Source organism: Gallus gallus, chromosome 1 (assembly GCF_016699485.2).
Source record: "Gallus gallus isolate bGalGal1 chromosome 1, bGalGal1.mat.broiler.GRCg7b, whole genome shotgun sequence".
Taxonomy (NCBI): Eukaryota; Metazoa; Chordata; class Aves; order Galliformes; family Phasianidae; genus Gallus; species Gallus gallus.
This window is the reverse complement of record NC_052532.1, coordinates 71377650-71390607: the sequence shown is the minus strand read 5'-3', so window position 1 is coordinate 71390607 and position 12958 is coordinate 71377650. Positions and strand designations below refer to the sequence as shown.

Here is a 12958-nt window from a genome sequence, read left to right as displayed (position 1 = left end):
TGGGGCGGGGCCGGTCATCCTCTCAGCGCGGCGTCGCCGCCGGTCCACCCGCGACGCTGATCGCGGCGCGCTGCTGCCGCCTGTCGCGCTCCGTGTGCTCTGTGGCCCCTTTCGGCGGTGCGCGCCTCCCTCCCCCAGGGGCTGTTTCGAAAGCTGACGGGGTTTTTTTTTGCAAGCTGTGCCATGGCGGAGGGGGCGGCAGGTACCGGTCTGCGCGCGGAATGTTCTGGCTTCCGAGGCCACTCGCTGGCAGTTGGCACTACTCAACCGGCAGCCGCCGGCAGGGCACGCTGCAGGACGGGCGCTTTCCCTCGTCCTACTGCCCTGCCATGGCCACGCTCCTTTTTCTCCTCCAGCTGCTCACGTTTTCCCAGCAAGCCCTGCGAGCCTCCTCTCCGCGTATGCAGCCGCCCCCCCTGGTGGTCACCTGCCTCGGGGCTCACGGGCGCGGCTCCCAAGGGCGCAGCAGCGAGGGGTGGCTCTCCTGCCCGGCGAATGGCACCTTGAAACTGCGTTACCAGCCAGCCCCGGGAGCAAGAGTGGCGGCGGAGAGCAGCGGGAGGCAGCCTCCCTCCCCGCCGCACTGCCTCTGGTACCTGAATTCGGTTTGGGTGAAGAACAGCTCGCTCTGGTCAGGCCAAGTCACGCTCCAGACAGGCCTCTCCCCGGCAAGTGCTCTTTGGCCCGTGGCCTCCCATCTCGTTACAGTGCAGTGCTCATCTGCCTCGTGCGCTGCACCCGAGTGCCTGTACCGCAACTTGAGCCTCGAGATGTCAGCAGCAAAACGGGCCACCCAGAAGAGCGCACGTGCGTACCGTGATCGCACGAGAAGCACGGCCTGTTTGTTCCATTGCTCTGCTTTCCCCTTGGATCCAGGGAAACACCGAGGATTCGTGGCAAAAGTGAACAGTGCCCTAAGTGGACTGACGCCGGCTCTCCCACGAGTCAGTGCTTCAACAGAACCAGCACTGCTTCACCAGGAAGCTGCCTGCAAATTAAACTTGGTTACAATTCAAAAGCCTCCTCTTCACACCTCTGTCATACATCAGAAAAAGGGTACAACGTTCTACCTGCGTGCCAGAGTGCTGGTGGACTGCAGCCTCCGCGTGTCCATAAAGCCTAAGTGGATATTCTATGCTGTTAAGGACATGAAAACTAATCCAGACTGGGATAGACCTTTAGATATATCATCACTGCACGGCGTACACACAGTACAGTTAATGGTTCCCAGCTGGACTCTGGATTATGGAATGTATCAGGTCTATTTCACTGCTTCAGTATATGTGCTCGGGACCAAAAGATCCTTCAGCAAGACAGACAGAATTTTTCTCGAGATAGAGAGAACTAATCTCGTGGCAAGTATTGCAGGAGGCGTCTTCCGCACAGTGAGCTTTTTTGATAATTGGACTCTTGATGGCTCTGTGTCCTATGACCCCGATTCAGCGGAACGACTAAAGGGAATCACGTTTACTTGGTACTGCACTAAAAAGCTGTCGGACTATGAGAGCATGAGGATCGGTGCGGGAAATAAATGTCATCCAGCCCAGAGGGATTTGAGGTGGCTGACGCCTTCAGGAGCTGTTCAAGTGGTAGCACCGGAATCCCTCCCAGGAAATGCTGTCTACCACTTTCGTTTAGTCATTCAGAAGGACCGAAGAAAGAGCTATGCCGACCAAAGCGTAAGCGTGCAGTCTGGCTTCTCGCCTCTTCTGGATGTGGCGTGCCTTGAGAACTGTGGCAGCACCGTAATTCCGACGGAGAGGTTTACGTTGTCAGGCAAATGCCTCAACTGTCGAACAAGCAGCCAGCCAGTGTACCACTGGTCGCTCTGGCTGGAAAATTCTACAGAAATTAGCTTTGACTGGTCTTCCAGAACCTCAACAGGCAGGTCCGGTGCTTACCTTTCTATACATGCTCTGACTTTTACCAGTACTGCAGATCAATCGTACATACTGCTACTAAAAGTGACTACCTGGGGCGGTAGGTCATCGCTCTACAGATATGCATTTAAAGTAAATTCTCCACCCAGGGCTGGCAAGTGTAGCATCAGCCCCCACCGGGGTACGGCTTTCCTGACCAAATTTGTTGTCCAGTGCAGTGGGTTTTCTGACAGCAACTTACCTCTGACATACAAAGTCATAGTGGCTTCCGACGTATCCAAAACTGCCAAAATTAACTCGGTGGAGGACAACACGTTTGGCACAATTCTGTACTTTGGCTATCAGCCTAGAATGCCTCCATCCCTCCTCCCAGTCGGTGTACCCTCTCGGAGGTATACGCTGACACTGTACGTTCAAGTGTGTGATTCTCTGGGGGCATTTACCCAACTGAGTCTGCATGTCAGAGCACAGAACCCAGTGAAAAGTCGACCACTGGCTGTTGTGTTCCATGATCTGCTTGCCTCCGTGAGTGGTTCAAGTGCACCCATGACAGCTTATCTCCAGACCGGAGACTATTTTAATGCGGGTTATTTGGCTTACCTTGCAGCCTCTGTCCTAAACTACATTGAAGCTGCACCGACTCTCCAGATATCCAAGGCTCAGTTGAGGGAAAGCCTGGCTAAGACAGCCCTGAATATTTCGGTTGAGAGCACGATGGAAATTAACCAAGTAGTAGCCTCTCTTTTTCAAGTCACAGAGCAACCTGAGGAAGTGAACGTTCGATCACAAGAGATTGCCATTACAAAACTGACGGAAGTAACTGGAGTGTTGAAAACACAGAGGAATGAGAGCCACTGGTCTGAACAGACAGAAATTCAGACGAGTGGAATACTAAGGTGCTTGTCCAACATCCTGAGAGCTGCTCTTCTGCGTCGCAGGAATGTCAATGTTGGTGCAGTCACACAAGTCTTCTCCATCATGGAAAACTTAACTGAGATTGTTTTCCAAGGCAAAGTCCCTGGGGAGGAAGACACTGTCATGGAAACCAAAAACTGGAGAATCACTTTGATGAAGGATGAAAACTGGGACGTTGAAAATGCTTTCTCTCCCACCAAAGCCTGCAAAAATTGTTTCTATCCAACACTAAAAAATGGAAACTACTCAAGATTGTCCTACGATGCTGTCATTTCCACTGCCCTGTTTGAGTTTGATGAAAACCCTTTCCCTTGGTTGGCTTATACTTCAGAAATTGCAACAGCCATCTTGGGCTTCAAAATGGCAGAGACCAAGGCTAATGGGGATCTGCTAGGGATCCTGCCTGATGAAGCAAACATTCTTATCGCTAGGAAAGATACCGAATCATCGACATTTCAATTAGCAATGGGACCTGATAAAACACAGACCTACACAACTGGAGGATTTAGTCTTGAAGTGAACAGAGATACCAAGATCATATACATCCAGATCCTGACCAAATTAGAAGTAGCTTTCCAGGTGCTAGTGTTTTCAGGCACTAATGTCACTCAGAATTTTCCCATAGCCTCTTTTGATGCTTTTCACAACACGACAACGGTGGCAAGCAAAACCAAGACAGTCGATGAAGAGTGTAACATCAAGACCCCTTACATCATCTGTCTCCCAGAGTCAGTGCTGAAAGGTGCAGCTCAAGGAAGCGGTGCCCAGAGTCGGAACATTTCCATCGTCTTGCTGACACCCTACATCACAAGGTATCCAAACATGAGGCTGGTGAGCATACACACTTTTAGCGATCACTGCTTGTTTCTGGGGGGAGTTCAAAATCAGTGGAGGGAAGACATGTGCAGACTTGGTTCCCTGACCAACTGGCAACGCGTACACTGTGTGTGCAACATGAAGCGGAGTCACAGGAGTCGGTCGGTCCTCACTGCCACAAATACGTCCACATTTGACATCAAGTTCCTGGCGGCCAAAGTCATTGTCAGCCCCAACACAGTAGATCTTAAAAGAAACCTGATAGCAGACATCCCTAAGAACCCCGTGACTCTTCTAACGGTGCTCTTCATTTTCTCAGCCTACTTTCTTTTGTCCCTCTGGGCCATGCGAAAAGACAGGGCCGAGATGGTCAGCAAAGACAAAATTATAGTTCTGCCTGACAACGACCCCTTTGATAAAGTCAGCTTTTTGGTCACTTTGTACACTGGCAGTCGCTGGGGAGCTGGAACCAGCGCAGATGTTTTTCTTCAGCTCATTGGCCAGAACGGCACCAGTGATATCCACTGCTTACGGCATCCAGAACTTCCTGCTTTCCGTCAAGGAAGCACTGACTGTTTTCTCTTAACTGCAAAGGAAGACCTGGGAGACATCCGCGCCTTCAGGGTCTGGCACAATAACAGAGGCCCATCGCCAAGCTGGTTCTTAAGCAGAGCCAAAGTTGAACATGTGTCCACTCAGAAGACCTGGTTCTTTATGTGCAGGAAGTGGCTTGCTCTTGACAAGGGAGATCGCTTACTAGAAAGGACATTTTGCGTCACCAACCCAAAAGCACCTCTGTCCAGAAAGGACTATTTCTTTATTGATCTGGCCAATGGTCTGAAAGAGGGCCATCTATGGCTCTCCGTTTTTGCTCAGGTTCTCACTGGCACTTATAGCAGGCTGCAAAGGTTATCTTCCTGTCTAACAATATTATTATTAAACCTGTTTGTGAACATTATGTTCTTTAATGCTGACAAGAATGAAGAATCTCCAATGCACTTGAGGTACTTGAGATCAATTGCCATAGGCATTGAATGTGCTTTGATTACGATACCTGTGGAAATGATTATAATGGCCTTATTTAAGTATTCCCAGAAGAACCCGAAGAGAAGTCTACCCCTCCTTTCTGGAAATCTTAAAAACTGGAGAGGACGTTTGCAGAAATGGAAACCTTCAGAAACATCAGCACAGTCTGGCAGTATTAGTTCCCCACAGAACGTTCCTGGTGACAGCAATTCACAGGGCCTGACGCATTACAGAAAGATGAGAAGCCAGGTAGCTCCTCAGAACAGCAGTAACTTCCCAATTTCAGAGGGAGGTGCAAGTACCACTGGAGCCGAGGAGCAAATAGAAAAGAACTCCCCTCCAAAGGTTAAGGCCTGGCAGAGAGGACTACCGTCCAATTCCAATTTTAGCAATAACTACGCCAAAGAAGCAGGTAACTTGCAGGAAGAAAGCAAGCTACTCAGCGTTACCTCTGTGCCTTTTCGCAAGAGACCACCCATAGTTTTTTGTTGGTGGTGTATCTATCTCTCGTGGGTGTTAGTGATAGTTGTAAGTGGGGTGTCATCATTTTTCATTGTGCTGTATGGTTTGTCTTACGGCTACCAGACTTCACTGGAGTGGCTTTTAGCGTCAGCAACCTCCTTTATTCAAAATGTATTCTTTGTTTCAATCATAAAAATCATTTGTTACTCAGCTTTGAACTCAGTTCGTCCAAAATACTGTGAACACATTACATGGTTTACCCAGGACCTCTCTTCTGAGATTAAACTGGATAAGGAAGCAATGAATGAAGAAGAGATGCAAGAGAAGCACTTCAGACTTGCCCAGGTCAGAGACACCAAGCTGTATAAGCCTTTGGAAGATGGTGAAATTGCAAAGATGCTGGAAACGGCAAAAATTAAAGTCAAGGCATTCATTTTCATAAAAGATGTTATTGGTCACCTTGTTGTTTTAGTCCTTGTCTTATATTTTGCTTATTCTACTGAGAACACTAACAGTTTCCACTACAACCAATTTATTCGGAACCAGTTCTCTCCTAGACTCTCTGCTGTGGTTAAGCTAGAAGATATTTATATGTGGGTGAACGACACCTTCTTGCCTTTGATCCACAACGATGTTCAGCGAACTTTTCTTACTGACAGCTCATCCAAAATCATTGGTTTGCCTAGGATGAGGCAAGTGCGGGCTAAAGATACTGAGAAGAAGTGTTTCCACCCTCACAGCTTTGTAAATAAATTTGTGATCAGTAAAAGCCACTGCCTTCACAAATATGGCAGGGACATTGAAGAGAGTGGTGACTATGCTGGCACTTGGACAAAAGTTGCCAACTGTTCTCTTTCCAAGGATACCAGCAGTTGTCATGGGTTTACTTACGAACCAAACAGGACTCCTTGGACTTACTTCTCATATGGAGATTTGCACACCTATGGACCAGGAGGATACACGTTTTACTTTTTCCCTGAAGAAGGGAGACATAATTCAACAACAAGGCTGAATTTGCTGCAAGAGAGAGGCTGGCTTGATGAAAAGACATGGGCTGTGATCATGGAACTGACTACATTCAACTCTGACGGACATCTCTTTTGCAGTATCTCAGTCATATTTGAACTTTCTTATTTTGGGATCATAAAACCAACTTTGTCAGTACACTCTTATGCACTCCCCATTTTCTATCAGCAAACAAAAGGGCAGCAATTGTTTTTTCTAAGTGCTGTTGCCTTTCTGCTCATGTACACTGCAGATGGCCTTTACAGCTTGGTCCAAGGAAAAAAATGTACTAACAAGGTTTCCAGGACAATCAGTTTCATCTTAAAATCGGCATTCTTCCTTTTTGTTCCTTTACAGATTATAAAGTTCAAGATGGGAGCGGATATCGTTCACTTTTTCTTACTTTATCCAAACGATTTCATTCCTTTTCATGCAGTTTCTCATTTAGATCAGAATTTAAGGAATACTTTGGGCTTTTTGGCGTTTCTTGCAGTTTTGAAGACGCTAAAGTATTCTCAATTATTTTATGAGGTGCGTCTGGCTCAAAGATCGATCTTGGCAGCCCTTCCTGGAATCTCCTCTATGGCCTTTGTTGTGGTGGTGTACTTTTTTATATTTATGGCTTTTGGCTACCTCATGTTTGGCCAGCATGAATGGAATTACAATACTATGATTCGCTCAGCCCAGACCATATTCTCTTACTGCGTGTCTGCTTTCAGAGATACTGAATTTTCCTCCAGCAGGCTGCTGGGTGGTTTTTTCCTTGCCTCCTTCCTGCTGGTGATGACCTGTGTTTTGATTAACCTCTTCCAAGCTGTTATTATGTCTGCCTATGGAGATAGGAAACAACTTGTCTGTGAAGAACCATCTGATGAAGCAAGAGTGGCTGCTTTTGTACTGCAAAGGATGAAAAAGATGCTGTGTTTTCTCATCTGTAGAACGGCCAAAAGAGGTGACCCCAATCTTTGCCACATTGTGCACAACGGGCAGGCTGAGAGGAGACTTCAGTGACATTTGGGCCTGAAGAAGAACAGTAAACGGGGAAAAAATGGTTTATCTTGTAACAAAAGCAAAGCAAGATTTTATATTCCAGGCCACCTCTACCCTGTGACACTTACTTTTCAAATAAATGCTTGTAAATTATTTTCCGTTTCTTTTTTCATGGATTTTGTAAGATTTAAAGTTTTGTTACTGATTGTACTGAGATTTTCTCAGCTGAGATAAATTCTGCTGAGGATATTTTGCGCTCATTTCAGCCATACGTGTTGCCAGGGTGCAGTGTGCTGACCCAGCTGGGAAGGTAAGCCCCCAGCCAGTTGGTTGCTCGCTCCCACACAGAAGGATGGGCAGAGAATTGGATTAGCAAAGTAAGAAAAAAAAAATGTGGGTTGCAATCTGTGAAAGACGATTTCCAGAAGCTATCTCTTTTTTCTCCCTGGCTCAAAGCTCCCTTTGTGGGGCCTTTTTGGCGATAAGACTGTAACTGACTACTGGGATTTATCTAGGGGAGCGAGTGGTGGGAATCACCGTATCACACTACTTCTGCTTATGATTGTAAAGATAAGCAGAAGGGGGACAGGCAGCCTTTTTTGGGGGCTGTGGCTTGAATGAGCTGACCACTGCAAAAGGTGATAATGCTTGTGCACGGCAACCAAGGAGCCACTCCCTGCTGGCTTATCTGGAGGGCCAGGGCCAGGAGTGTCACCCTAACAGAGAAAAAAGAAGAAACTGAGAAGCAGGGGATAAAAGGTCTCCACTCACCCAAGTACTTTGGAGAGGAACTCCCCAAGAAAAGAAAACACTCTGGTGGAGGAATTACCTAAGAGAAAGAAACCCCTTAGGACAAAGCTTCCTGGGCCCTGCTTGCTGCCAGCTTCCTGGCTTTCTCCCATTCCCCACAGTGATTGGATGAGTTCCTGGCATCAGTGGAAAACTATGATCTACGCTGGAAACCTTGGTGGTGACTCTTTCATGAATATGGGATATTGCTGTTAACACAGAGCTATAGTAACACTGGTTAAAATAATAATAATATTATTTCTTATATCCAATCAGTAGAGGATAGGCTTTAATTACATTAAAGATGCATGGGATCTCTGCACGTGGTTTATATCCATATACATTTTACTAACTGTTCAAATAACCTGGAAAATGAATTTAGCCAAATCCAGTTTTACGTGTCAGTTAGGAAATGAGTTAGAGGCCTGAGGAAGACTTCAGCTCAGTCTGCTCTGTAGTGGACTTATCTTCTTGTACGCTGGCCTCTTCCCAGAAGTTCTTGTTAAATCAGATGCAAATGGCCAACAAAAGAAGAAGAAGGAAAAAAAAAAAAAAAAAAACATGAGGGAGAGAAATCAAGTTACAGTTAGCACAGAGTTTCAGTCAGTACGCCTGTATTTCTGTCACTACAGGTAGAATAATTAACGGTGCAGGAGCACGTACTGCTGTCACAGAGCAGTCTCTAGAGACACCTGGAGGTCATTCAGCACTTTCTGTAAGGTTTCCTGCATGTAACTCATTGAGGAATTGTGTGTTCTTGTCTGGGTTTGTTTCTGCTGGCCCTTGTGTTGGGCTCTGGGAGCCCCACAGGTGACGCTCTCTGACCAGCTCAGCCCTGAGCTCACAGAGACCACAACATCAGGCCACCACAGTGCCTTTGGGCTGGGAAGCCCAGCTCACAGCACTGACTCTGAAGAAGGGATGAGGCAGCCTCCTGAGACTGCAGATCGCAATTATTTAGTCAGTTGTTCTTTCCTTGTGAAAATCTGATGACCAGCAACGTTTATTTTAGCAGCTGCAACTAATTTCAGATGACTGTTTCTCTTTTCCAGAGCCCTGTGGGGATGAGAAGGACTGCTTTCACATCATAGAATCACAGAATAGTAGGGGCTGGAAGGGATCTCTAGAGATCGTCGAGTCCAACCCCCTGCCAAAGCAGGCCCCCTACAACATGCTGCACAGGTAGGTGTCCTGGCGGGTCTTGAATATCTCCAGAGAAGGAGACTCTACAGCCTCCCTGGACAGCCTGTTCCAGGGCCATATTTTCCTGGTTTCATTAACATCATTTATACCGAATCATGTGCAACAGAATAAAATACCATGCATTATTTACTACATTTATTATTGTCACCAGTAAAGGTTTCAAGGACTTCGGTTAATAAGGCGTTACCCCTTTAAGGAGGGCGGGGCGCGTCCCCTATTACGGCGTTTCCCAGTCGAGGCGGAAGCGGCGGGAAGACGAGTTCCGCCGGGCAGCGATGGCTAACCGTTCTCAATAGTAGCAAAGCGGCGTGGGGTGGCGGCAGCGCGCCTGGGGTCTGGAAAACGCTGCTCCTTTTCTCCCTGCCGGCCGGGATCTCTAGGCCGTGATCGGGGAGGACCTTGGGATCCCGTCCCGAGGAGCGGGCCTCGGGGCGCTGCGGCGGAGCGCGGACGGCAGCGGCAGGAGGGAGCCCCGCGCCCAGGTGGGAAAGAGGGGCGCTCGCAGGGGGGCGTGTGCCGCCGCAGTGTCCGCCCGCCGGGGAGAGGGGGTGCGGAGGGGCCGGCCCCGGAGAGCGGCCTGCTGCGTGGCACGGGGTGCGGTCACAGCTCCGTCCTGTTCTGCGGGGGGATCTTCGTGTAAACCCTCTTCTTGTTTGTTATAACGTAGCGGCCACGGGTTGCTTTTCCTCGCTTGAGGCTGCAGCTGTGGGATGCAGCCCTGGGAAGGATTCCAGGAGAAGCATGTGGCCGTCCGAGGGCAGCGTGCTGCGATGCTTGTGGAGGTGTGCAGCAGAGGAGCCGTAAGGAGCCCGGAGGAAACCTTTGTGACCTGTGAAACCTGGGTGCTTCCAGTATAAGGTTGCACCTAAGCCAGGTGGTTCTTTGGGATGGCAGCTTTGCACTGAGAGAACCACGGAGCTGTGGAGACAATCAGGCACCCAATTCCCCTTCAGAAATGGAAAGGAAAGGGGAAATTGGCAAGAGATTTGAGACAGTTCCACAATTTCCTTCCACGTTTGCTCTGTGAACCCCCAGAAAGCATCACCATATCTTGGTAGTGTAAGAAACGGCCTCTCTGCCCTAGGAGAGAGGTTGGTCATCTCCAAGGCACTTGAGCAGGTAGGAGAGTCTGCAGGTACACTGCAGGATGCCATCAAAACAGTTGTGTCTTTGGTGTAACGGACTGAATAATGTCTTGAGCTGTCTTCCATCTCTGTGCATCTGTGAATCAAAGAACTACATTTGTGCCCTGGTGACTACTATCCCCATGCTCACAGGTCTGTGCATTTTGGAGTTTTTTCCACCAGGATTTCCCCCTGCTTTAATTTTACCAATATACCAACTTGGAGGGACCAGTAGGTGTGTACCAGTGCAAGGACACCTCATGTTGATTTCTTTCTCTGAATGGGTGTGGAATGCAAGTTGTACTGATAGGAACCCCTTTTGGCAAACTAATTATAACTACGTGTGAGGGTGTTGCATTAACTATACCCTTACAATTGAAATAGTATATATCATATAGACAAAATTTAAGTCCTTTGTGCTCCAAGGTTCTATGCCATTTTTTTTCCTCATGACTTTATTTTCCAAATAACTGGAGAGCCTTGATAGACAGAGTAGGTGTTACAACAGAAGCATTACTTTGTATGTTGCTTCAAGTAGAGTAAGGATGTACATCTCTACAAATATGGCATGCTTGTACAATCAGGAACAGTGGAGGAGTCCCTGACAGTTCTAATTGGCAGATCATGCAGTTATTAACCCAACTTGACATGGGAGTTTTCTGCCTGGGCTTGCTGAGTTGCTAAATTTTCTAGCTTGTATATTACCTTTGCACTCCTTTTTTTTTTTTTTTTTTTTTTTTTTTTTTTCTGAAACAGAGCTTTTACTGCCAAAAAAGTCATCTGAAAATGCCATAAGGAGTACGAACCTTGTGATTGGCTGGGATTTTTATTTTTTAATTTATTATTACTTTTTTTTCCCTTTAGGCCAGGATAAACAGAGAGGGGGTGACTGGGTGTTTTGCAGCGTTGCTGTTCTCAGTGCCTGCTGAAAAGAACCCTTCTTACCTGTTCTGTTTTTTTTTCCATTTACTAACCAGCTGACACATGAGCCACACCGTGTCCAAAAAGTCTCTTTTTAACTATATAATATCATCATTTTGGACTAAGTCTTCTTCTCCCACCTGCTCATTTGTTGTCATCATTTCCTTACCACTAAGTAAAGTTATTTCTTATTAATCATATTTACATGTATCTGTATGTCTAAAAAGGAGATGTGCATTTAAATCTGTAACAAATGTCACAACATTTTAAAGTGCTATCTATAGCTATATCCAGTACTTTTACACACTCTGAAGACACAAACAAAGGGCATATAGAATTTCTAAGTATACTCCGTGAACACTGCTACTTGATTAGCTCCACCTTGCAGCCCATGTTCTCATCCTTGATCTCAGTGCGATCTTAGCCCCAGTTACTCTTGCTGAACAGATAGAGATCTGAAGGGTGAAATACCTTTGTCACATGTGTGGAAAAACCTGTCTCCTCCTTGTTTTATCTGTGATGTGTGGATGAGTAGATTTGTTCAGAAAACCTTCTTGGAAGGAAGAGCATAAGCACACGCTGTAGAGGGCAGACTGCAGAATACAGAACGTGGGCTATTTGTATTAACGGATGTCTCCCACTGTCTAAGAACAAGCAGTATTTCTGTGTCCTATGGAAAATTATGGAAGCAATTCTTGTAAGTGGGCCATGATAACTACCTGGTGAGAGTACTGGGTATTGAAAGAGATAAGTTCAGCCTTATTTCTTGCTTTTTTTTTTTTTTTTTTTTTTTTGGCAGAGTAATTCAGGTAATGGTTGAGGAGCAAAGTCTTTCAGAGAGTAAACAGATTAACCTGCACACGTGTTAAAAATCTACAATCTTAGTGCCTGGGTGATTTCACTTTATTTCATGTTACTACATGTACAGAAAACAGGAATTTACGATATGCATAAGTGAGGAAGACTTGCAGCTGCTAGTCTATGTCTTAGGAACTGATTTACACTGTAGACTGTAAATGAAATGGAAAAAAAAAAAAGCATACAAATAAACCACACCGACCCATTCTCCCCAAGAATTTGAGAGCTCTCAGCAAGTGCTCTGGAAAAGGAAACTCTCTAAGTGAGAGTGGGCTTCTATCCTTTATCAAAGATGCTAGGGATATCTCTCACTTCGGTGGCTCATGCTCACTGATCACAACAGCTGGGACAGTGAAATATGAGGAATGCGTCCTTCAGGGGAAATGGACGTGCCTACAAGAAGGTCTGTGAGGCTATATGCGTTAGAGTGTTAGGCATATAGTAGGTACAGCACTTTGTTCTGTTCTTGGGCTTTCTCAAAGCTGGTGATGTGTACCCCATACCACCACGCCTCATCGGTTTTGTGTTTTGTTTTTAGAGGTGTTGCTTAACTCCATTAACTGGATTATGCAGTCCTCACCTTGAGCTCAGCCCTAACAAACTGAGAGCATCAGTCACATTTATTGGAAAGAATTCTCTTCCTCAAGTTGCTTAATGCTTAATATTTTGCTGATCTCAGGGAAAAACAAGCACTGCCTCTCACAATAAGGACACTGTAACATGCAACCCACATAGCAGAGGGTATTTCTATCAGTACCAACTTTGCTTCCTCTAGGGAGATAAATCACTGAAGCTATATTTATTTCTTTCAGGATTATGTCAAGTTGCAGTGTCTTATTCTCTGACACACCTCCTCCCCTATTTCCACAAAATCTCGGTGTTCCTATTTTTATGCTGTTGAACAGTGTCATGCTAAGTTTAGGTTGTACTTAACCATGCTGATACTTTGATTGGTACGTGTGGTCCTCC

At 46.5% G+C, this 12958-nt stretch overlaps 2 protein-coding genes across 4 annotated transcripts in view; both read left to right on the top strand.

Moving 5' to 3' along the window:
* Nucleotides 1-12958, top strand: part of CDPF1 (cysteine rich DPF motif domain containing 1) — a 50016-nt gene that overhangs the window by 20620 nt on the left and 16438 nt on the right. Inside the window, exon 1 of one of the 3 annotated variants that reach the window (NM_001030772.3) lies at nucleotides 9344-9568. The exons of 1 other annotated variant lie outside the window; for it this stretch is intronic. The gene's annotated coding sequence lies outside the window, so the exon portion shown is untranslated. Of the gene's footprint in view, nucleotides 1-9343; nucleotides 9569-12958 lie in introns of those variants that run through there. One more of the 3 variants, XM_040697683.2, reaches the window with a different exon arrangement.
* On the top strand, nucleotides 61-7247 carry PKDREJ (polycystic kidney disease (polycystin) and REJ homolog (sperm receptor for egg jelly homolog, sea urchin)). Its single transcript, XM_015290757.4, has one exon. It carries the CDS (start codon nucleotides 222-224, stop codon nucleotides 7113-7115), a length of 6894 nt encoding a protein of 2297 aa, XP_015146243.4. The 5' UTR covers nucleotides 61-221; the 3' UTR covers nucleotides 7116-7247.

Bases quoted from the DNA above. Each gene is read 5' to 3' on its own strand.
- PKDREJ (XM_015290757.4), top strand. From the start codon at position 222: ATGTTCTGGCTTCCGAGGCCACTCGCTGGCAGTTGGCACTACTCAACC.